Raw genomic sequence first — 26,100 nt, 5'->3', positions numbered from 1 at the left:
CCTTTTGGAATAACCTCAATCGCTACTCTCACAGAAGACGTAACCTTCTGGTCTGGCTCTCAAGCAAGCGAACTTGTTCCCAAACTCTGGTTGCCATGGACTGAGACGCACTCGGCTGACGACCATCAAAACGCGGCCATCACTTGACAACTGGAAACTGAACAACGAATGTCTGCACTCGGAACGTTCAACATTGCGAAAACACACTAAACCATTGTACCCGGTGCCAGCCTTAGCGTTTACAACTAGAAAGAAGAGAGAGAGAACGCACTAACGCCTCAGTGAGAAATCATAGCAGATGAGCGAAATAAACATTTAATTGAGCTGACACATCCTGAATGTCATTTTTATGGCACTAAATTGTACAAGCATCCGCAACAATGCAACGCTTTACCGCACTGATTTTGACTTACTGAAGTACTCAGGAACCTGCCTCGACTCAAACCTCTTTCCCAACACTACGTACTGGAAGGCAGCGTCACCCTTCGCCTGAATCAATTACTGCGCTTCATTAACCCTCATCGGCGATCACTACAGTGATGACTTGCTTGTGAAACGTTTCATTGCCTTCAAGTAGACAATGAAAGTACCCGGATTACAGCTCAACGATCGCAAACGAGAATTGCTGAAACGTAGAAGCTACTACAGCGCAGAAGCGGAGCTATCCCCGTGGGGGTCGACCATGAGGACTGGAGTCGAGGCTTGTTTTGAATACGGGGGGTTCTTTTGCACGCGGTTTTGGGAACAGCGTTTGCTTTGCTTGGCTGCGCGGGATAGGTTCCACGGACGCGTCAAAAAAAGACGCAGTTAGAGACTCCTGTGCTGACATTCTTTACAGGTCACACGCATGTAACGAAGGTGATCCTGAAACGGATCGTTGGCGTCAGTTTGGCTATGTACACTAAAGCGGCCTGGTAGCACTTGCAGTCTGTCCACGGGCGTTCTTAATTTTCTTTCCCTCGCATTACACACGCTAGATGGTGCTCGAAACCGCTGAGTGTTCCAGATGGCACCTGCAGGTATAACAATGACGAACCTGGAACTTATTTGTAATGCAGTCACTATTACTAAGCATGAAGTGCTCTTATTGGAGCTGGATTAAGGTGCCCCCACACAGATAATTTTACGATAAGGGTGTAGAAGATATGCCACTTTACGTCGACCTTTACTTTATCCACCTTCCAGTGTCATTTGTCAAGATGCCAAAGCCAGCATCGAGCCAGAATAGACGTATTAGTTTAATTTGACCGACGCGAGCGTGGTCACCTTCGTATCACACGCGGCTGTGCACTGTTCCTAATAGTGACACTGTAGGATTCGATTTCAATGGCGCCAAGGCGCTTCAATCGTGAGAATTGAAGTTCCTAACGGAAGGTGACTCTATACACATGGCCTATTTAAAAGTTATCTCAGAGCGCTTAGTTATTCAAAGCAATTCGACCAGCTGGAATCAGAGCGCCCTCTCCCCCCCCCCCCCCTCCCCTCCACCTTTTTTTTTTCAGCTTTGAACAGTACGAAAGAAGCGTGCCTGGTATGAACGCCAGCGTCCCGTGGACAGTCGGCAAGGAGAATCATGGCCTGTACAAAGAACGTGTGTCAAACGGCCTTAGTGTCTGATTAAAAAAAAAAAAAAACTAGGAAAGAAAGGTTGCCATATTAGGGAGGGTGAACGAATACGAGCTAGGTAGTATAGGCTTCTATTCTACCGAACATACAAACGGTATTACGAATTCTCTAGTCGCACCTGACTACACGATCATCGTGGCTATTTAAAACTCATCCCGAACAACAATAAAAACGAACAGTGTAAAAAGGCATCTAAAAAAGAAAAGCTCCAGCAGTCGGTGATGACAGCCAAGTGTAGCTTGTTGCTTTTATTTTTTTTATTTGTCTCCGTGTAGAAATACGTCTGAGTATACACATACGACTAGTTAATAGCTAACTAGCACTTTGTAGGCGTTACAACCTCTGACATCTGCATGCTCTATACTTAGAACTATCGCGCTACCCGATACCCGATAGACCTGGTCGCGCTCAAATGCGTCGAGAACTTCCTGCTAATTTGAAAAATTGTGAAAAAAAAATGGAAAGAAAGAGAAAAGAAAGCAATCGGGTGGAAGAATTCAATCCGAAGAAACCACTGAATAGTTAAGGTTCGGGTTCGTGTCGAATCGTAGGTACACATAAAGCGTGGAGCTTGGACGAAACAGACGCCTTTCGAATCCGCCGACCAAATGTAAACTACGGCAAGGTTCCATTGACACATAGAAACGTGCAACGCCGCTATGTTCGGCCTTTCTTTCCTATACATCCTATTCACCACAAAGCCCGGAAACTAAACTGCGACATGGTGCACAACTTGAGTCAGTAATGACTTTAAGTAGAGAACAGCTCGTTTCTCTTTGTCATTTACTCAGCCATATACTAAAAAGAGTGATCACCGTCACGGACTGGTCGAAGTGCTCCAGGTATGACTTACGCGGCGCGTCCACAGCTCGCAACTTGTGACAACACATTTCTGGGGAGACAGCACGAACGATGCAGACAGGACGTAGGCACTATGACTGTGCACGTTGAACAAACAACGTTTACCCTAAACTTTCTTGCGACACCATCCGGACATTACAGTCAACGCGCTAAAGCAACAACGCGCCTGCGCAATTTTAAGCTAATCAACACGCGTCTGCTGGTCGTAGTGTGGGCAAGCAAACAAAGAATTATAATATCCACCATTCTATGAAAAAGAAAAAAGAAAACAGCAACACCCAAAATCTCACAGAAGCCTTCTTCCTCTAAAGAACAAAAGACATCGAACCGATAGCACGAGAGAATCACGCGAAAATGCGTTGCCAAATTATCCTGTACTTTGCTCGTCATGCTGCAGTGGCACCTGTCGAAGATGGCGACCGGTTATGCTAGGCTTATACGGGATGCACCGAATACATACTTCCGAGGCACACAACTATTAATAGAGCGCCGAGTCTCTCGCCTCAAGCCTCGCCGATCGAGCGGAAACTGAACCGACGCTTGCATTCTCTTGCTTTTCAGCAAGGTGGCGCTGCTTTTCGACTACGCCCGCAAAATGCTGTGGTAACCAGTGTTGCCAACCTCTGGTGTCTAGTCCCGTAGCATGGAATGCATGCTTCGTAGAAAACAGTTCATGGCTTTGTATTCGGCGAGTTGTTATGGCAGATGTCCTATTATAGCACCTGACGTCTTAGATCACTTTAAGAGCTGCTATATGCGTTGACTACATACCACGCTGTATTGACAATATACAGGACTCGTCCTGATGACTGGTTGCACAGGCAACAAAGTAGTGCAGCCGGACTGTGTAAGTTATAAATCTTTCTTTGCGGAGCAGCTATACTAGCAGCACAGGAAGCCAGGCCAAGGTAGAGCCAATGTTGGACCACATTAGCCTTGTATTTCGTGGCGTAGGCCACTGTTGGGCCGAGTTAGCAACATTATACAACCAATGTTGACCAACAATGGCCTCGCTTACCGCGCTGCTTGAGCCCTGAGTCTCACATATTAGTTTTCCTCGACCAACGTATGAACGCGCATTCATTGCTTACATTGAGCTAGCGTGGTTCAACGACATGCCCGAAAAATAAGCGAATGTCTAAAGCCTCCAATTGTCGAAAAGCAATAACAATAATAAAAAAAACAATCTTACAACGATTGTTAGATCCACAGTTAAAATCTCGGGTTGGCATCACTGGTGGCAACTGATATGGGGCTCGATCGTTCATCGCTCAAAAAGTGATTCGATATGTTTTGAAATCTAGAGATTAACTACGATGTCTGCGAGTATACTTTGTGTCGGTATAACCACTCGCGTGAGAAAAAGAGTAGACGCTACGTGTTGACCGCCGCCCCACGTTTTGCTATGAGCCTACACGGGACGAGCGACGGTTCTCTGAACTCCTACACTGTATGGCGCTCGTGCGACGCTTGGTACGGGAATATTGAGGCGATAAATGAATAATGTTTCTCAGAGAGTGTGGCGAAAGGTTTCCGACAGGTACTGTGCGCCACCTGCAATAAAGGCCTGTTGTCCAACATTGCAAAGAAGACAGAGCAAGGCTAGACTGGGATATACAAGTGTGAAAGAACACCACACTAGCAAAAAAAAAAAAAATACTTTTTCTGCAGAAAGTGTATTTGGATTGCGACAGAATGCCACATAATTTGGAAACACTATTCTTTTGAAATGACCGTACGTACTGCGACTACGAATAAAAAAAAAAAGAAGAAAAAAAGCAGGAACTTAACGGCACAGTAGATCTAGCCCTAAATGTTCATTTTTTTCATGTTAATGTTTTTGTTTTCTTCTTCAAGCCAAGCATAAAAACGACGACACAGTTATGTATTTGAACATTCTTACTCTCTAAAGCTCGTAAGTATCCTAGGCACACGAAGAAATGACGACTTTTCTCACAGCAAGTTTTCACAACGGCTTCTTCCCCTGAAGTTCGACGTCTGGTTTTTCTGGCTGGCATCACTAAGAACTCCCGAACAAAAATGCTTTGCTGCATAGCACTACTTATAGGCGGCTTTCCAGCGAGATCTCTCCGAGTAGGTGGGCCAAATGTAAGTAACTTTTGCGTCCAGAAGCTTTTGTTACATTGTGACGCTAGCTCTAAGCAGACAGACTATACGACGCGCTGTGAGCACGTTCAACTAGGGCTCAGAAACACATAGTATACATTTCTCTCATGGACAACGGCTTGGCTGGCTGCACCAGTGGGCGTTGCAGGATTGCGAATTTTGGATTTCGCGTAACAGCTTTGCCGGAGCGAACTCTAGGGGTAAAACGAAACTTTAGTTTCCGACATTTCCATTCAGACATGCGGAACAAAGCACCACATAGACGCGCAACCAGAAACGTAGAGACAGCGTTGCACTCTGCTAAACACAGAAATATGTCGACGCACCTGCGCGACCTCGGAAAAAAGGGGGAGGGAGCTGGTGTGCGAGTGAGCGCCGAATTCGACACCGCCCAACGCAACCTATACATACTTCGTCTATCAGTATAGACGGCTACGAAAACACACTGTTGGACACAACCAAATCTAAGGTCCGTCGTCACCGATCACTGGCGATCCAGGGTCGTCTGCTCGAAGGCCGACGTGGTCACAACCTTTTTTTTCCGTGGGATGCGTCCGAAGATTCACAGGACTGCCTATCGAAGGGAGCGCAAAATATAGGATGCTATGCGGTCGCGGCCTACAAGCAGTGGCTGCGAAAATTATAAGGCGTGCGCCGGCAGCGGTTCAAGACGATTCGCGCTGTGACGTAAGTGTTGTGGTCACCGCGCGCCGCCAAGCGACGTCGGCCTGCAAAACTTCGCCCCCGGCATGGCCACCGAGATCAGAAGACAGGCTGGGAGGCATGACCTCTTGATCTTGGAGGCCATGCCCCCAGGGGAGAACGAGCCGCATCTTCTCTTTGAGCGCTAAAAACTACACTGAAACTCTAAGTGGGCGGTGGTCTACCTCGTGCCGTCGACGGCAGGCTCACTGACATTAGCTGCGTCTCTCGTTAATATGTCTCGTAAAACGTCGAGTCATGCTCATTTGTTTTTCTTTTCTCTTACTGTCTCTGAAGTTCATTAGAGGTACAGACGAAGGAAAGAGGCTGTTGGGTGAGGGGGCGAAATTTTCTGAGCACTATCGGCCACTTTCAGGACTTGGAGAAGACGACCCGTGAACACTGGACGAAAGAGAAGCTGCACTACGACGTACAGTTTCTGCCGGTGGGTGTGTTTGTTCGCCTCTCTCAACTCGCGCGCGCGTGGCGTAAAAAGAGTGTCTGAATAGTCACCGGCTTGCAAGCAGAGCTTCCAGTGTTCGGTCTCACACGGCAAAGAAGAACGAGCCGTACTGCTCGCGAAGGCGGTGTGGCTGCGATATGGTGGGTAGCGCACCTTTCCTTAAATCTATATGTAGTTTTTTTTTCACACACGAAGCCGCTTGAGTAAATTGGCACGAAACGTGAGCACCATTCTACGACGGACATGCTGGACCACTGTGTTAGAGAGTGAGTATTACAAAGGAATCGATGACGAAGCATTTACACAGTACACGTAAAGACGCCTTCGAAAGGGACAAGCAGCTCGAGCATAGTCTCGCACTCGCCTAAGTAAGCTTGGTGGACAACTAGCACGAGTGTGTTCAGGGAGCTTGAATGATTGCAGTAGCATCTGGTGTCCGAATGGACGTCACACGTCCGTGCAAAACAAGGATTGCACGGAGAAAAAAAATAGAGATAACAACAGACTAGGCAATCTATACGTGAACCTGATTACGCCCCACCCTGCTACCCGCGGCCCGTCTTCTTACCGTTAAACACCGAAAACAGTCAGCTCTGTTTATAAGACGTGAATGCTGGGAGAATGTTAATCGACGATAAGAGTACATGCTTGGTAAAGAGAAAGTGCTGCGTGCTTCTTTTTTTTTTTTTAAGTCTAAGACGAGAATATCGCTTTTTTTTTTTCGATCGAGAGACACACTGTTTCGTAAGTGAGCGCTGCGCAAGCTGATCGCGGTAAACAGTAACAACAACGACCGTGACAAAGTTTTCGGAGAGAGAGAGATAGAGAGAGAGAGAGAGAGAGATAGAAATGGAGACGCCTGGATCTTGCATAAAATGTTAAAATCACTGAAGCAAGGCAACACCTTGAGGGCAAATAACACACGGTAACACTTGAAACGAACTTCGGGAACAGTAAGCGCGTTGACAGATTCGGGAAGAGAACACAAATGTTGCCGCGGACATTTTTTTGAGCAGCACGTTGCCGTTCCTTGAAGGCAGCTTTTGACGGTTAAAAGCAATCGCAAGAACTTGAAAGATGCATCAGTTGCTGCGAGCTCGCTTTGAAATTAGGATCGCATTAGTGAAATGAAACTGTCGGATGTTGTTTCAAAAACATGCCGTGGGTGTTTATTTCTTATGAACGCTGCACAAGGAACAGTAACGTTCAGCGTGTCATATTGCAAGCATGGCACTAAAGAAGCAAGAAAGCCAAGATCCGAAAAGAAAGAAACGAAAAAGAAGAGATGGGCTTGATTGCCACCATGTAACTTACAATTTGTTTTCTCTCTTTTTTTTTCTCATCCCTTCGTCACCGACGCGTTCTAGTCTTGATTTTTTCTTTCTTTCACTATAGGAGAGGATTTGTCAACAGTCTGGAAAAACAAGAACACAACAAACACACCGAAGTTTTTTTTTTACACACACCCGGCGAACACACAGTGTCCGCAGTGGTTCGGTCCTCTTTCTTTTGTTTTGTCTCTAAAGTAGGAGCGAGAGAGAGAAGGAGAAAAGTCTGCCGCACCGTTTTTCACACGGCGCTGCCGAAGAGTTTATCATCACACTTTTGGGTTCCATGTCCTTTTTTGGCGGGTGGGAACTGGCGCGGAGCAGTCTTCGAAAAAAAATTTTTTTTTTCACTGCGTGCACACCGTCGCCAAGCTCACACACACACGCACTGTTGTGACGTGCTGGTAAACACACACATGGCTGGTAGCGACAGATAGCAAAGAGATGCGCAGAGCTGGAACACGTGGAACTTCTTCCGGTATAGGGTCATCCTCGTTGGCCGGAAGGCGGGGGTTTCACTCTTTCCCCGCCCAGCTTCCGGCTTCTGCAGGACGACACCTTTCGGCGGTTTTGCGAGAGAGCGACCAAGATGCCTTCTTCTGCCTAGACACATTTTTTTTATCGCGTTTGTTCTTCATTTGTGATTTTGCGTATGTGATCTTCCGTCGAGAAAGCGATGTAGAGAGGGAGGGGGTCGATGGCGGTGATAGAGGCGACGCAACCTTAATTTCGCGACGAGAGTGCTCACTCGGAAGCGATGAAACGGAGTGATAAAAAGAAAAAGAAAAAGGATAACGCGGAGAAGTTGCCGTGCATATATATCTCCGTGTCTCCTTCTCGTATGACTGGCTGCCCGCGGTTAACGAACAATGTCAGACAGAACAACACGAAGACGTGCGGGGAAAGCCGGAGACACGGTGTCATCACAACTCCTTTTCGCCAGGCAAGTGGGTGGCACGGGGGCGCCCATAGAAAGCTGCATACACTTAAAACTCGAGTGCGCGTTTGTATGTTGTGTTTGTGCAATGCGTAGCAAAAATAAGACGCACAACAGATGCGCGGTCTCTAAAAAAATTTGCGTAGACGAGCACCACCTCCGCGGGACAAGCGCGTACGTCGGAGGAGATTTGCACCAAGCGAAAGAGACTGCTCAACATGTAATGACGACCACGAACAAGCCTTGCGCCCCTGACTTTGCGTAGAAACTTTACGGACCTAAGCTTGCGAGGAAGACCTGCGGAGCTAGAAGCAGGGGGTCGAAAGAACTAAGAAAGTGTAACGAACGTCTTGGCATGGCGGTGTGCACTCGGAGTTACTTGGACTGGAACGCCTGTGTCGACGTTTTATTTATTTATACCTCTCTCTTGGCGTCGTTGATTCAAGAGTAGAGATGTGTTATGTTACTAGTGTAGAGTACACGGTGAGCTGCTGTAACGTTGTAAACTTGAGCAGAAAGGTGTCCGTAAAGCTTGGTTTCCCGCTTGGTTTCCCGCGGTCAAGGGCACCTTACGTGAGGTGCAAAAAGCGGCACCGGATCAAACGTAAACATCTGCATAATGGAAACTCGGCTGCTCTCACAAGCGCTGCGTTGTATGCCAAATTCCTTGAATGCTTGTTTCTGGGTGAAGTAAGGTCCAGCGCGGAACCTCGGATGACAAAAGCCACGGGGGCAAACTCTCCTGCCACATCGAGGAATGCAGCCATGGACTGCAGTCTTTGCGCAAGGTTTCAGAATGTGCGAAGCTGGTCATGACCGGCACATCGATGTGGTGAGAGATGTTGACCGCGTAGTCGCTGCCACTTTGACGTGCCGTATTTTTCTCGTTATATAAATTTTAAAAATGAAAGGCGCGATCCGCAAGCGTTACGCACATAATGTAAATGTTACATTAGAGATCCGCACAGTTGAAAGATAGTGGAAATGGGCGACCGGACAGAGGGTTCACCGCCCATGAACGTTGGCGGTGAAAGCGCATTATTAAAGGCAGTTATAAACGTAGTATAAACATCTCACTTATACTCGGACGTGTTCGGCACGCTAGGCTCTGGCCGTCGAAACCGGATAAGCTACGCTGGTTTCGCGACAAGCGTCAAAAATCCGTCTTGTTGGTTCAGAGCTGGCAGCCAGCCATGCACATGTTTCAGCTGACAGGAGCGAATTTCTTTTTCAGGACAGGCGATATAGAGACTACAAAGAGGCGATTTCTTCGGCACTGCATTTTTATGAGCGGCGGATGCTTTGGGTAATTAGCATTCAATTTACTTGAGGTCACTGATTAACTTTCCAATCAGGAATGTCGCTGCACAGAATGTGATGTTGAATTTTGAAACCTGTCAGGCAGTCAAGTCCTGTCCAATCGGTAGGAATCCAAATATTAACTCGAGTTTCGAGATATATTCGTCCAAAAATCTGCCGCCAAATGCACTATATGTTATATATAGTGCATCACACAGCTTTTTCCCGCAACTCTCGAAGAAAGCTTGAAAAGAAGAGATAATTTGAAACGCCAGATTATTTTGACTCACACTTTCGGGAAGTTTATCTCGGAACATGCACCTTGCTCAGGCTTTCTTGCAAAATGAACACGGCTTGAGAACCGATTACTTTCAATTCCGCAACTATAATATCTAACGGTGATTTCTTTAAGGCTGTTATCCGATGGAATTTAACAAAATGAATGACTAATTAACGCGAATAAGTACATTTTTTATTGCATCGACCACAAATAATGTATCGCCAAGAACGCTTGTTAATCCCTTCGGCAATGTCCTTTGTATCTAGAAACTTTTTCTTTCTTTCAAATTTGGTGAAACATGCGGTATATTACTTTGGTTGAGATGCGGCTGACAAGTCGCGCCGTTACGAAACTTGTTATTTGATGCCATCGTGTATCGGCACCCTTACGAGAGTTGCATAGCTGAACCTTCACTTTAACCACCGGCGCAGAGTTGTACCGAACACGCCGGTTAAACAGGCGGGCCTGAATACACAAATTTAGGGGATTCCCAAAACGCAGCAGGAACCACTTCGCCCCAAAGCAAGCAGCCATTATGAAGTTGGCGTCTGGCTACCTTCTCCAAAAGTCGCAAGACACATTACTGCATCCAGAGCGTTGTTGTGCTTTAGGGAAAAGCTTGCTTGCGAATGTCTTTCTTTTTTTTTTTTTTAATGTGGACTCCCTTGCCAAAACGGACACTGAGGACAAGATTTGCCTCTCTCCTGCAGCCACGATTCGATTGGAAATCAATTTCTTTCTTACTCATATTTTTCAGGAAACAGCCAACACTGTGGGCTTCTGGGTGTTCTGTTATCTTGGGGAGAGACACTAAAGAAACAATCAGTTGATTTAGACTGATGGGTAACATTAATGAAATTTCGAATAGGCTGGTGTTACTGTGAGAGGAGGCTTATTGGTAAGCCAGAAACTGTGAAAAGTAAGGAGCGTGTACCGATGGCACGTCGGAACTCTCGAATCAGCTGTACGTGACGTCGGCGCCTGGTATGAGATTACTGCTCCTAATAAAAAAAAGTATGGCAACATTGTATCCCAAAGTCAGCCGACATTGAAAATGAGGAACTTGCGGGAAATTTCCTTGCCATGAAAGAGACCAAGATACGCGAAAATAGCCCAGAGCTCGTGTAGTAAGTACGACGTCATCGATACCGCAGTTTAAGCGCTAAATTCATGGAGGCAAAGTTTAATATTTCCCTTTCTCCGATCTGACCGACGTTTTCCACCAAATAAAAATAAAAACTGATATTTGAACAAATAATGTAGAGGAACCTAAATAGCTGAATGAGAGTGCAATGACGGTATTTGATGCAAGTAATTTTGGCGTTGGAAATGTCATGAGAATGACGCAATCCGAATTGCAGCTCAGCACGAAGGTCCACGATTGGTGCGGAGGCATGCCATCGGCCAGCTCACAGTAGCACCGTAAAAAGGGTGTTTAAATCTAGTCCCGAAACAAAGCTCGGCTTCAAACCCTATTCGTATCCAAGAACGATCCGGGTGTATTTTGGACGTTGGTGAACATGCGGAACTCACCGAGTCCTGTCTGGTTAAGATAGGTCTACTTTCAGCGGCCTCAGATGCTCCGCTGCGATATGAGTGGCCAAGAGTGCGTAGAATAAATAGAACGTGTCACGTAGAAATAGAACGTAGAAATAGAACGTAGAATAGTCACCGACTCTGGCGATACAATGGAGAAAAGCTGTATTAGAATTTCGCCCTCAGTGTCCACTCAGGCAGCACAAACGAGAAGGAATGAGAGAGGAAGACTTAGGGAAACGTTGTGGACGCACATAAAATTCAAGAAGGACGAAGCGATGACCCGTATTTGATTTTATGCTTTCCAGCTAAAAAAAAAAAAATGTAGTTCAAGAACGCAATAGCGGTTCCATATTGAAAAAAAAGAAAGAAAGAAAGAAAGAAAGAAAGAAAGGAAGTGAACAGCACGAAAGGAAAGCGATGGTAGTCGCAACACGTATGTCGTGAGACGCCATAGTAGTTTGCATATTGGTTGCAGTTGCGCGCGAGAGAGCCGGTATCGCGTCCATCGCTCACCTGTCCTGACAGGTTGAGTAATTTTGTGTCCAAGTGCTCACGACCACGCGTGCGGTATATATAAACGCGATCGAAGCTGGAAAAGCAACTTTCACTCGCGGTTTTCTTTTTAGCGTGGAATGGGGGAACGCCGAGGCCCAGCCTCGCTTATCGTGACAAACAGTGGCACAGGAGCGTCGGAAACGCGGTTTTTGTCGCCGGTGTACGGAAGAGGGAGTGTCACTCTCGCGGTCGCGAGGGTGGCCACAGAAGTGGGAAGTGCACGCTCGCCGAGTTGCCTCGCCAGTTTGCGCCCGAGCCGCCGGCAAGATTCATTTCGCCTCAACGGATACCGACGTTGCTCCCTTCTTTTTTTTTTTCGGAGGGAGAGTGAATGTGTGGTATCTGTCTTTGTTGATGGTGACGGATTTATAGCCTTTCTCTTCATCACAGTGTTGAAATGCGAACCATGGGGCCGCCGGCGCTGGCAGCGCCGCTTTGAGCACCACTTGCGATCGCAGCGCCACTCGCGGCGGAGGCGGCGGCGCTGGATGGCGCGCCCACTCCTAGCGAGGTGGAGCAGCCGCCCCCGCCGATTGTGTCGTTGTCGGAGGATGGGCCGACCGCGGGCGGCGGGTAGCTGACCACTGCCGTGGTGACGCCCAGCGGCGGACCCCCAGCGTGCGAGGAAGTCATTGTGGTCACGAGCGGAGCCGGGTTGTTCAGACTCGACCGCGACATGGTGACGACGTGGTGTGGCGGAGGTGTCAGCTGCTGCTGGTGGTGGTCGCTAGGGGGCGTCCGGTTCGGCAGTCGCACCTGGATGTCGTTGAGCTCCTCCTCCTGATCCGAGGTGCCGCTACCTTGCTGCTGTGGCAGTCAGACAAAGTTTGGACGACAAAATTAGCCTCCTGCTTGCTTGTCGTCGTCGTGCAGGGCTGGCGGTCTGAGCCGCCGCCACGTTAGTCTTAGCTCAATCTTTTTCAAGCACGCACGGCTACGCGCTGCTTCTGAGCGCTAATGCTGAGTGCATGTGCAACGAGTGCTTCATATGAGAAAAAGCAAGAACTTGTGAGAGGAACAGCTGCAGCTAAGGTGCTCATGGAAGTACTGCTTAGGATTCGCTTATAATTTTCCTCTGAAAAATGAAAGCGTGCTTGATCGCCAGAATATTCCCGTGGCTGTCCTGTAGTAATAATCAGGTTGAAATGCCGAAAGAAACTACAATAATTTTGGCAACACCTGATGACTTACCAGATGCAAATAAGGGAAGCTAATGGGGTTTTGACTTTACTAATGAAGTAGCAGGGACTGTTACGGGCAGACAGGGATACAAGACGCGTGAATCGAAGAAGGTAAGGAGCAGCATTCCAAAGAGAAATGAGTAGGAAAGGAAACATACATCTAACAGGCCTCTTCAAGGGTAGGAGGGGGGATACGAACTGAGGGCAACATGCCACGGTATATAAACCGGAGACTAAGACGGCTAATGATCAGTATGCCACAGCAGCAAGAGCAACATCTAGGAAGAGGAATCAAAAAATGAGGGGCACGGGGAGTTCCGTGTACTCATGCCATCTATGACTAATTCTAACAACGGACAAATGGTTGCAGACTACGCCCGTGCTGTCGCCGCATGTCAAGAGTGTGCACCTGCGACGGTTACCGGTGCTGGTTCGCAACTCGCGTCCATCGCGCTGCGCGCGCACTTGCTAGCTGCAGCTGCAGGCGGCTCGCATTTGAGCCCCGGCGCTCGTAGCTTGCATTGTGAAGCGGCTGTGTTGTGCGACTTGTAGCCAGTGCTCGATTGGGTCGTAGGTTTCATCTGACGAGCGCACAAGACTGTGCAGGCCATTAAGGTGTATCGACTTCGTTCAAACGTACGACCACGTGCATCGAGCGAGCAAAGGGTGGGTGCGGCAGTTTTTTTACGCCTTTGCCGAAGGCGCGCGCCATGCGAAGTTTTCACGTTCGTGCTGACGTGTCAGTGTCGCGACACGCATATTTTTTTCTCTTTCCGGGAGCGTGCTTCTGGGAAAGAAGAGCGCGTGACGTAGATGAAACGTCTTGTCTACGTCTTCTAAAGTGAAGTGTGGTGCGGGTAGAAGGCACACGCGGACTCGTGCCTATAGTGTCGTGTGACGCGGCCGTGTATGCTGGTGCTGAAATGAACCTGTTGTTCACGGGCAATTCTGTACTGTTACGAAACCATAAGAATGTAGCAAGCACAGGTTTGTATACTGTGGATAGTCATGCCACACGTACCAGACATGCAGTAGTGATGCGGGAATGAAATTACGGAAAACATCAAAGAAATAACGGGACCGTCAAACATCATGCCATTTACGCCGAGCTACGCGTTCGTGCGTTTAGGTGGTATTTAGTTAAAAAAAAATAGAACGCCACATCACGTTTAGCTTCGATTAATGTTGAAAATGCGGAGCCGTGTCCTCCACGCAGGACACACGCAAAGTTAGATGCATAGCGTAACTCAGCTGGGTCCTATCAGGAAGCCTCGTAGTTTCCTTGACAACATAGATGCAGCATCCATCGGAACGTGAGGTAACGTAAGAAACAAGTAGGGTAACTAATATTTCATACGTTATTAATAACGTTCGAGTAGAAAGAGGCAACGTCTGTTGCACAGTTATGTTCAAGTGAACCTGGCAAGCACCTCAGGTGCGTTTCCAGCCTGCTTGGCTTCTCGCGGGATGATATCGATTTGCAATGGCACCGAAAAATTTTCTTACTCATCCACAAATGTGGCTTCTCACCACATCCTACTGCTACGGGATTCGTGACACTATGTACTGTTAATGCGCACTGAAACTATAGAATGGGATAGTTCGGTTTTCAACAGCAAGGAACTTCACCGCTAAACTTTGGTGGCTATGAAACCATACAACAATATCCCACGAATTTCAAGAAGGACACCTCGACTTGTTCCGCGTTCGCGTTACCGTTACTGAGCTTGAAGAAAAAAAAAGTATAGAAAAGGAAGCAGTGGCCCACGTGTAGAAGCGCATTTCTTGTGTATGGTTGCAGGTCATGTCATGCTGAATGCGCTGGTTTCGGCAGACCATTGAAGCTAAACAGCATTATTTGGCTTTGGTAGTGCTCGCAAGGGAGGACACACCGAATTCCCTAGTGTTGATGCCTCCCTTTCTGCCTCTCAGTAGTCCGGGTGTCAGCCTTACGCGATACATTCAGCGAGACAGTTATAGAAGTGAGAAGTTAGTCCGCAGGCAATAATACCCCGTCCTCCTGTCCCTCGGGTGCGCCCTCTGAACTCATAGCAATGAGCTCTATTTCAAGTATTCGGACGCAAAAACAAAATACAGTAAGAAAGAAAACGAGATGGTTCGTTATAATTTATTACAGATCAAAACGCGTCGTTGCCTTTATCGCCATAGTCGTGAGCCAGCGAGTGGCACCGGAAGTTTTCTGAGAGGGCAAGAGCCAAATGCGTCAGCTACCGCGGGGATTCAAAAAACATGGTTTCGAAGGCAAACATTGAGCACGGGTTGAACCTTTTATGGGTCATCCCGGCGAGCGGGGCACAGGTCGTGTTTCCCCCGCCGAACGTCGTCCTCTCCCTGGGCGTCGTCGCCCTGCGGAGCGCGGCGACGAAACGCGTCTCCGCTGGTGAATTTTAGATAAGGCCGCGAATGACTGCAGCACGCTGTGACGGGACGCCGCCTACCTCTCCGGGGCGATTAATAATGCGTTCTCCGATTAAGCGTCGCCGCCGTTTTCTACCCCGCTGTGCGCGGGCTCGCTGTACCCCGCTTCGAGAACACAGCGCACACTCGAGCGGGCCCCAAGGACGTGGCAGCTTATACACGTTCACTCGTGCCAATTGCGTGCAGCTGCCAGCCGAAGTCTACACTCGTGGAACAATGCTCACTCTTACACCCGTCTCGCGTTCACCCGTAGTTGCAAGACGACTTGTTTAGCACTTGCGTAAATAAATCAGGGCCCGTATTCACAGAAAGGTTCTTACGCTAGAATTTTTCGTAAGAGGAAATTCCCACCAATCCTGATGCTCGACGTATTATTAGCGAAGCTGGCTGGCCAATGTCAAATAGCAATCACGGACGAAAAGCTAGGCGAATCCGGCCCGAGTTGTTTTCACCGCGATACACTGTGTATGCTTCACTGCGTTACACGACTGTATTGCGGTGAAGCCATTATAGCACACGTATACGATTCTTGTTGGAACTTTACCTCACGAAGCTTTACCGAATGGCTAGTGGTTGTGCCCTGTAAACGAGATTAGTGTTGCGTCGTCAACATCCGCCCTCGTCTTCTCTCTGACTAAGCTAACGGCATAGTACGAACATGTAGTTGAGTTTTTATCATTGTGTAGAAACCGCGGCACGCGCTCAGATAGCGAAAAAACGAGACAAGCAAAAAATAAAGAAACGATACATAATTGTACTCGTTCGCGTAAGGGGAAATCACGGGTGGCACACCCGACCCAAGTGCATTTGACCCTTCTTCAGCGTCAAATTGAAGAGACGTGCCGCTCGTTTACGCGTGACCTTGTTAGCGACGCGCTTTGCACGTGAGTTATAACGTGATTAGTTTACCTTGAACTGCACTTGCAGTGCGTCCTCTCACGCAATAACGTTACAAGTCTCAGCTGATCTAAATAATTTTCTTTCAGAGAGTATGTGGACACCTTTCTACACTGTCTATCGTCTGCATTAAAAAAATTATATGCTGTATATAAAGGCAATTTACGGATTACCTATGCTATAGACAGGGGCTGCATACAGAACGTCTGCAAGTTATGTATAAATAAAGAAACCAAAATCTATAGTGAATAAACGCTGTCCGTGAGATATTCATAGAGACCCCACAGACCATCGAGCTCTATTTTAGTAACGGCTGCGTCGCGCACGAAGGTGCACGGAACTAATGAGATGCCGCGCAGATGCGAGCGAGGATAAGCCAGCGCATGCTTCTAGCTGGGCGGCACCGAGCGCGTCGAAGTACGCAGCCGCGGACGCAACGCGTTAGCGGCCTTTGGGACGGAGAAGCTTCGATCGAAGCGGGAGCCAAAGCAGCGCGCTACGAGAAATGCTACAGCGCGGCTTATCGTGGTGACGCCTCGCGGCGACGCCATCGAAGTGTCTTTGGAAAAACCGGCGTCTCTTTGGACGGGGCGAGATCGCGACAGCCGTTACACACGGAGAAGACATGGGCGGCGTCAGCGCCGCATTTGGCGGCGTCTGACGTTTCCTGCTTGTTGAACTCGCGAAGAGTCTCGAGTTCGCGTGTTAAGGTTCATCTCGCCCAAGACTGCAGCGTCGAGCTGAACCGAAAAAGAAAAACAGAAGCCTCGCACATCGAAAGTCATAAGTTAATATACAGATTGTGCGGGCATTTCGTTTCTTTCTTGGACTCCTGCGTGCAGCTAAACGTAGCTCAGTAGCAAAAGTCAGTGCGCGGCGGTAAGTAAACTATAGGCGGGACCACACCGGCTGCGAACACAGCAGCCAACAAGGCACGACAAAATTCAGGCAGGGATCTGTGCTTGTACAATGCCTGGAATAATGCAGGCACAGTGACGGCGCGTGGGACGGCATCCTCTTGCACGCTGCCGACTCGGGAAAGGAGCAGAATCCCCAGGACGGTTTGCTGCTCGGGGAAAAGCGCGTTCAGAGAAAAAGCGAACGGCAATCGTACAATCGAGCACCTGCGAGAATACGGGATAGACGGCTGTAGGAGGGAACTCGAATGGCGTCTTTATATCTTTAGGGGAAAAAAAGATAAAAAATAAAAATAAAAGAATGAACAAATGGCGGAGACCGGTCGTCGGGCCACAATATCATCTTGGCGCCTTAAAGCTGAAGACACATAGCTATGCGAGGGCCGAATCAGCTCAACAAAAGCAAGAATGATAGAAGGAGGGAGAGGACAAAGCTGACGAGCTTACTGTACAATGGCACTAGAAGCGAGCGCAGACGAACGCTTCAATGGCGAAAGCTAGGATAGCGCCGAAAGTAGTTTCTCTGACCGCCTCCTCTGGCGCCAGCGTTAATATCTCGCTCCCTTGTGTCGGCGCGGCACAGAACAAACACCGTGCAAACGACACGGCGTTCCTAAAAACGCGCGAGCTGCGTGCGTATGTGAGCAACAACAAAAGGCGGGGCGGCAACGGCGAGAAGAGAAGGCGTCGCTGAGCCGCCTGGCGGTCGCGCCCGGCAAGAAAAAAACGGGAGCGCGTTTTCCGAGAAGCCAAAGGGGGGCGGCGTCTCGCGGTCGCCGCCGTGCTCTGCGGTGGGCCGTCGTGTGCATTGTGCGATACGACCATATAGACGAGCCTCCTTCACAGAGACGCCCTTCATGAACAGTGCCCCCAGAAAACAAGAAGAAGAAAGCGGAAATTACGTTCGGCCGTAGCGAGAACGGAGCGAATGAGGACGCGAAACGGGACTCAGCTAAATCGCTGCTCACCTCGGCTCGCATTGGCAAACCGTCGAGCGCCCGCCTAACATCCTCAGGCGCAAATTGTCTCTTCTCTTTGGCTGCCTGCAAACAGGCATGACCCGCTCTATTACAGCACCGACTTTCTTTTTCATCAAGCCCTTCTGCCTCGCGATGCGCGAGACGCGGAATAAAAGACACTGCTGCCCAGAACAGTTTCGGCGAATCCGAACGATAAGGCTCATTCTGTGAGTGTACAGACTGGCAAGTGTATAAAGCTGGCGACTATAAAGAGAGCACCGATGGAGGTAGACCGGCAGGATCTTGCGAGCTTTGCCGATCACTCAGCTAAGATGGCCGTGGCACGACGGACTAAGATTCCTGCAATGATTTGTTCAACACCTGTCTCCATTTATAAAACGTAGCGTATTTCTGAATAGAGTGCTGTTATGCGATTAGCGTGTACGGAGAGTTAGGATTTCGCACCTTTACAATAGCATTAATAACTAAACTAAACGTACATATCTACATGCGCCTATCAATTTGAAAACATTCTGTGCAGAGAATATTAGTTGCACTGCGTTTAGAATATATTTTATTTGTGTTTTGATGGCGCTTTATTAGTATGTCCGTGCGACAATTTATAAAGCCTGTGTATGCCGTGGCTTTGCGCACCGGTTCATTTAGCACGTTCTATAAATATATCATTCGGCCACAGATAACAGACAGAACTTGGCATACAATGTTGGGTGCACTCGCAGAACACGCGAAAGCTGGGTAAAACACACAGTGTAAACTGTAAGCAGCCGGTGCGGTCGTGAGTTCTCACGCTCATCTGTGGACTCTTACAACATTTAGAACAACGTCGCGACATTATGTGCTTTCATAAGCGATCTCGTGCTCCCATTTTTGAATTTGTATGTGTGCATGTGTGAATGTGTTTTGACTGAGTATCGTTTTGATATTGTTTTCATTGTTTCTGTGTACTGCACAGTTTATGGCCCCGCTGCTGAAAATATGGCCAGGCACTATAATAAGATATCTACTGACTGTTTAAGCGTGAGCAGCAGTGGTCATACATAAGGGGCCACATTAAGCCGACCCATCTACAAGAGCAGCAAAGAGTTAAACGGTAAATCGACGCAAACTTTAGGAAAGTGACATATGTTCTTGAAATTACCGACGCGCGACGTCATAGGTTTTTAAATCTCTCACGGCGTATTGCTTCTCGCGGCTTTCCTTCCATGTTTTCGTACTGTTTTAATAAATTGCAGCCTTTTAGATTCACTGTGTACCATTTGTTTTGTTAGCAAACGCACGCGAGAAAACAACTCCACATGGCGTCATGCTGTCTCCACCCAGCCGCGTGGTTTCAGGTTTCGTATGCAAAAAATACAACCTTTAATGAGAGTGACCGCGGTTCGTTTCTGCCAGCAAAAAAATTGCTTCAGGATTTCTCAGACACAGAAGAACACTATGCGCATTAAACCTAGAATACCCTCGATGATCCCTTTAAAAAGAACGAGAACGGACATTACATATTCTAATCGTGTTTCTCGAAACTTGAAGCCACGCACATGGTATGCGAATATTGAAACGAAGCGCGTTTGATGGGGTTAATGACGAACCGCCAAGCCTAGGAAAATAACAGAAACCGCAGTCAAACTAGTACGTGTTGTGTAACAGCCATTCTGTGAAAAGCTCGAGCGAGAGGTTTCTATTAAACATTTCTCAACTGCGTTTGGCTTACATGATCCATCTTCTTTTTTCTCTTCCGCTAACTATTACTAACTGCAAGATAACTTCCTTACCACGAGAGAACAGCTTCGGTGACAAATTCTCAGCGAACAAAACTACAATTTAATTTCCACAAGGACTGTACACGCCTTCAGTTCTGTGCGATCACGTACCATGGTTTGTTGGTTTACGTAAACAAACAGTTCTTTATGTATAGACCCGTTAGCGCGTCTGATTACGCGTGTTGTTTCTTTGTTTGTTTCTTTTTTGTTTTGCCTTGAGAAGGACAAAACATGGTGCGCTACCCATGGGCCGGTCTGGTCCATGGGTAGCGAACTGTTCTTTAAAGTAAACGTCATTTACACTGATTTTTGCTCTGAGTTCCGCAGAATACTTCAGCTCTCCTCGCCATCAAGCGTTTGGTTTAAGTTCATTCGATAGAGCTGACGCGATCAGGCTCCCTTGTTTCTCTGCGTCGCTATAGACGAGCGAGTGTGATGTATCGGGCACAGTGTCACTCGTAGTCCACGGACAAATAAGTAAAATGAAGAGGTGTTCTCTGTACTACCGTATACCAGGAAAAGTCCCATGAGCAAAACCTATCCCGAAGCGGGTATTTAGTCTACATAATCCTAATTAAAGATTGTTTAACCACATGCGTAAAAATTCACCGACGATTACGATACTTCCTAATGTGAAATTTGAGCGCAGCTGTTCAGGTGTTTTGAATTCGCGTTATATTGAGGCAAATATTTTGAATCTGAACGGCAGGGTCCTCTCGGCGCGGCGCTGAGCCCCATGCTCGGGCAGCTCGTTTAGAAGCAGCGGCAGACGAAGCACTGCCACCGATTGCATCGCTCATTGTTCAGAAAGAAAGCATGAACACGGGAACGCGTGGCTCGCGCGGAGTGCATTCTCTAGCGGAAGCGGCGAAGGCGAAGTAGCGCATGAGCAGTGGGTCCAAAGACCACGCCAGCGCTTTGTTTCCATACAAGGTATCGGTGGACGCGCTGGCCGCATGCCTTAGTAATGACGTCATCGGCGACAGGGTGACTGCGCACGCTACTATGGCGCCATCTCGTAGCGGGTCGCCACCGTGGGGCACTTCTCGTGCGGCACTCCGCTTTCTTTCTCACCCTTTCGCCATACTCTCCTGCTCCGCTTTTTTCCTCGCGCTCGCTTCACTATCACAGTCTTACATCCTCCGCTGCGCTACTATACAGGTACATTTAATGGATGGATGAATGGACGGGCGTTCGGACAGGCAGGACCAGCCTTTCTGTTTCTCTTCATGTGAATATGGCTCTCACCTGGGAGCCGAAATGTAATTAATTAAACTTTACATTGAATGGCGCCGTGTTCTTTAATTGCCTTTTTGCTGTGCCTGACCGACGCAGTTTCCACTGGTCAGCGCCCACGAGGAGAAAACACACTTGACGTAACACTTATGGCCCTGACGTAAGACAGACGCTAATGACTTGTGAAGTAACAAAACCCATTAGAAGCCGTGTGCTCAATAAAGTTTGTTTGACCGCACGCATGTAAGCTCCGCGGCGGTGCACGCTTTACAGGCCCGAGGAACATTCGCGTGTTTTTACGGTTGGTTACGTTAACGACGTTTTAAACGTTTCTTGAAAAACGAAGAAAATAATTTGATTAGCTAAAAAGATGAAACATTGAATTCTAAGGGTAAGCTTAATAAAAAGATTATTTCATACCAATTGTTTTCAAAGAATAAAACAATGAAAGTTAGATGTGAGGGCAAATAAATACCGATAACCTTGTGATTGTCGTTTCTGGATAACTCTCAAGGCTTTTATTTCTTCCCCAAGGTTGCCTTATGCTTGCACGTGCAAGCCAGGTAAGCTTCCAGCGCCTTGCAGAAAGCACCAAGTGCAGAAGTCACATGCAGTTGTCCAAATTATGTTGCTAGCTTGACTCGATAGCTTTCTATGTGGGAGTTGGCTAGGTATGATTCTATTAGGCTAAATATCTCGTCAAACACTGGCTAATTAGTGAGTATGAGAATGGAAGGGTTCCTCAAAAATGATTGCAAGTTACAAACGACTTAAATTTATGTTCGGTGCTTACGATGCCAGTGGGCTTCGTGAGTTCGCTTGTCTCGACCGACATGTGACGCCGCACAAAATGACATCGCCGAACTCAAAATGCTTCGAGCAAATTTGAAAAGTGTAATTTGCAAGCATCAATTTGCACTGAGATATTCCTTGGCTCTAAGTGTCAGCGAATGTCCGGGTCAATAATGCTAGAGCAAGAATCATGGAACCTCCGAAGACTCTGTGCGGTGCGCATGACTGTTACGATTCACCTGATCATAGTCACGGCAGAGATCTCACCTGGAGATTCCACCAATACATTTGCCTATGCTGGCGCATCAAACTGTCGGCAAAGCTATCAGGAAGGATCTCCGGAATACATTGTGGACGGTAGACACTCAGCTGGGGTCCGGGACTCGATCACTATATACGGACGAAATTTCGTGAGAGAAAAAAGAAAAGTGGACGGTTTCTCGCGAGACAAACGTTGCCGCAAATTCTGCCGCAAATTCTGCCGGGGATGGCACATTCTCTTACACCACACAATGAACGAAGAACGTATTTAACTTCGAAATACGCGCAAACGCGAGCAGCCCTTGTGGAAATAGAGTAAAGAAAATGTTGCAGAAATGCAGAATCATCGTGTCACATTGTCGTGTGCCTGAAACAATCTGTTCTGAATATGACGCACAAATGCTTGCAAAGAAAACGCAAGAACGAGCTGAACAATTATCTCACATACAGCATGGAATAAAATTAGGCCGTGATTCTGTGTGACAACGGGAGAAACAAGGACAAGAGAGTAGACGACACAAGATGTGTGCGCTTGTGTCTCACACTGTTAACCTGTTCATAACACGAAACATAACCAACTTGTCCAAGACAACATCTCGCTGAGGACTCAACGCTTTAAACGGTTTCCCAGGGCCCCTTTGCATGGCCAACGACGACTGTTTCTTTACAGTCGGCGGCTTACGGTGCTTGTGCGGTGGATGTGAATCTGTGCGTGCCCGTGTGTGTCGTCATTCATATGTGCGTCCAAGAAGTGTAACGGCGTGTTCGTGATGTCATTCCGGTGCGTGTTGAGCGAGTGTGAACTGTATACGTCATTCAGATGTGCAATTTGTCTGACTGCAGGTTAGTGACGTGGTTCAAATGTGCGGTGTGAGGTCAACTGCGCATTGGTGAGGTCATTCAGGTGTGAGCTTGGTCAGTATGACCCCTGCCAGTGCCCAGGCCTGTACTGCTGCCTCTCGTGTCACCTCGTGCTGACCCTTATATTAAAGCACAGTCCACTGCCAAGGCGAGTAGGGTTGACCACGTAGTAATTGTGCCAAATGTTGACGAGTGAAGTAAATCATAAGAAAGAGCGAAATCACTGCAAAGCACGAAAATAAAATTTATTTTGGGACTGTGATTTAAGAACTGTTAGTGTGACGGGAGTACAAATAACACATCCTCGCATAACTTTATTTTCTCAATCTTCCATTCTGGGGTAATAAATAAGGACCTTTAATTTAGGAGACCTTGACCAGTAGCAATAGGTATTATCGTTAAGTGCATTTATTTCGCACAGTGATACTCGCAAGTTTAACTGTTTAAAATAACCATCGATCGACAAGTAGTGACAAGTTTTATGAGTCAGTACGAAATAGATTCCAGCATAAGAAATGACGTTCACTGAACGCCGCAGAGCAACGTGACATGTTTTCTTGGTGGAAGCGATGTGCTCTACATCCGCCAATTGGACTCGGGAACCGTTTAAAACAGCTAAACGGCGATCGGAGAACAAGGAGGCAGCAGCGACAGAACCTGGGTGCGGCGGTGACGGTGGCGGCGAGTGAAGAGTCGCGTGCGATGGCCGCGCGTTTTACTCACGCAAAGCTGGACGACCCAGCGCGTTCTCCAGTGGCGTCCTACGGGAAACAGGCGGATACGGCGCACCTGCATCTGCCCAGGAGATCGGCCAGTGTCAGCGACAAAGAGACGGCGGCACTGCAACGTGCGTTCAAGTGCGAAACCGCCTCGCGGTGCAGTGGTCGCATTTTCAGTTTCCGGGTGCCGTTCGTTTAAAGAATCAGGTGCGAAAAAGTTCGATACGTCGTTTTTAAGATAACGAGAAAGCCATGGCTTATGGCGTATGCCTTGACGTAACATAAAACAGAAGTATTTGCAGGAAGTGCTTTCTTTTTCTAAGTACAGCAAGTCTAGAAACGACAGACAGTGTGACCACATTTGGGAGGGGCCGGCGCCTTGGACCATGTCTAGTTTACTATCAGGATCGTTATAGCAGACCATCGCCAATGGCTCCGATATAAGCAACCGCCATAGGGAACGTAAACTATTCGATGTTAGTTATAATGATCGAACGCCGAGAACGAGACGAAGCAATAGTGTGAGTGGATATTCATTTCGACTACAGCTTTCCACTGTAAGTCTTTCAACACAGTGTAGTTGCAGATTGCTTTGCGAAGCGTTTCCTAAAAAGGTTGAAATTGGCTTTTTCTCCAAGAAAACTGAGTATTTTTAGCTTGCGCCACGTGCCATCTTCAGAGGAGTCTCATTCGTACGACGTCCGAGGCACGAGAAAAAGTGCAAGGTCAGTACTACAAATCTATTACTGCTCCGCGAGTTGCCCGAACATGTTCTATCTCGCCGGTGGTGCAAACAAGGCGAGGCACAAGTGTCTCGGCACGCAAAGACAAAACATATCCACTGCATGGCGGGTGGTACTCAAGTGCTGGAAGGCAATGAGGGCTCAGTCGATTCATTCTATAGCTGTCTCTATAGCTGTCTAACACAACGTAGCGTCGAAGGGGCAAATATTATCTACGAGACTGATGCACCACGCCGCTCTCATGTGCTAACTCACGTGGGCGGGTTTATTTGAATATAAAAGGCTTGGCCTTCGTACCGTCCAAGGCCAGCTAGGTCGAACTTACTTCGAGAGCAAGATCGTCGAATCGTGCGATTGCGTACCGCAGTTGCAAATGCCTTACGAAAGGGCTGCTGTTGTTTTTCCAAGTCACCAGGGCTGGATGCCTGTATGTGATGCAGCGCTAAACATTCCTGTTCGTCTGTGGCTACAGTGTTGCAGAAGTGTTATGTCCGCCTCCATAAATTTCTCTCTCCCCTTTTCCCTGTTCCTCGATGTAGTGTGGCCAACCGACCTCACACTTTGTTAGCTTCCCTCTCTTTCTCTTTCCAGTTTGTTCAGAACTTGTGGACGGAACAGCAGAACACTCTAAATCGGCGTGTTTCTTTAAACATGCGAACCAGAGAGGAGTGAATGCCAATTTCTCGCACTTTACGGAAGAAGGACTGCGTCTGTTTTCTATGAATCGTGGCCTCATGAATCAGATTTTCTGTGCCTTGGGACAGGGTTAGCCAAGTTTGAAGCAATTAGCTGATGTGGCATGGCGCGCAAGTGAAAACAGCAGCTTTATGAAAAATTGCTTAGATGCTTAGATGGAGAATCTAAATGGATGCCTGAACTTAAAATTAAGACGGTAAAAAGTAAAGTTTTCCGTTTTTATCACGATTCCCAGTGAAAGACAGACTTTTACAGACGTGGTGCGTTTTCATATTTCTTGTACAAACGAACGCGCTACAATTGACCTCGTACTTTCAAAATGGTTTCAATTTTACTGACGCCTATGACACGTAGAATTTTTGCATTAGAATCGCAAGTTTCAGTCACTTAGGTTATTTTTACATTTAATACAGGCAGTAGTTGTAAGTGCTAGCAAGGAAGCAAGAACTAATTTCGTGTCTTTTTGTTGGAAATTTGCAGTGACCTCAGTCTGTATTTGTGCACTTGAAGCACTCAAGTAAGTACACCAGGGGTGGCCTGTTACAAAAGCGCTCACCATATTACTGGAGAGCTGCTGCTAAACAAAGGAGTTCTATATCTTAAGGCCATCGGCAGCCTTTTTTTTATTCTGACTGATTGTCCAGGGGTGGCCTGTTACAAAAGATCTCATCATATTATTTGAGAGCCGCTGCTAAACAAAGGAGTTCTATATTTTAAAGCCATCGGCTGCCTTTTTTTCCGACTGATTGTCCTCCAAGTTTTAGAAATACTTGTCTAGTTTGCAACAGCAGCAATTAAATAAGTTCGTGAGAACTCTCTACTTCGGTCAACTACAGCGAACTATTTTACACATTTATATAGTAGTAGACAGCGACTGTTTGAAGGAGTCGCTCGCCGCGAGCAG

The 26,100-nt window shown here is 47.6% G+C and overlaps 1 protein-coding gene across 2 annotated transcripts in view; it reads right to left on the bottom strand.

Moving 5' to 3' along the window:
* Positions 1-1,510: 1,510 nt before the first annotated feature.
* The window catches only part of LOC119460667 (potassium voltage-gated channel protein Shal), a 212,745-nt gene continuing 188,155 nt past the window's right edge, over positions 1,511-26,100 (bottom strand). The window contains exon 5 of one of the 2 annotated variants that reach the window (XM_037721705.2): positions 1,511-12,524. In XM_037721705.2, coding sequence (XP_037577633.1) covers positions 12,102-12,524 — 423 coding nt within the window. In that variant the 3' untranslated portion in view covers positions 1,511-12,101. The remainder of the gene's footprint in view (positions 12,525-26,100) is intronic. The other variant, XM_037721706.2, reaches the window with a different exon arrangement.

Source organism: Dermacentor silvarum, chromosome 8 (assembly GCF_013339745.2).
Source record: "Dermacentor silvarum isolate Dsil-2018 chromosome 8, BIME_Dsil_1.4, whole genome shotgun sequence".
NCBI classification, from domain to species: Eukaryota; Metazoa; Arthropoda; class Arachnida; order Ixodida; family Ixodidae; genus Dermacentor; species Dermacentor silvarum.
This window is presented reverse-complemented; position numbering and strand designations above follow the sequence as displayed.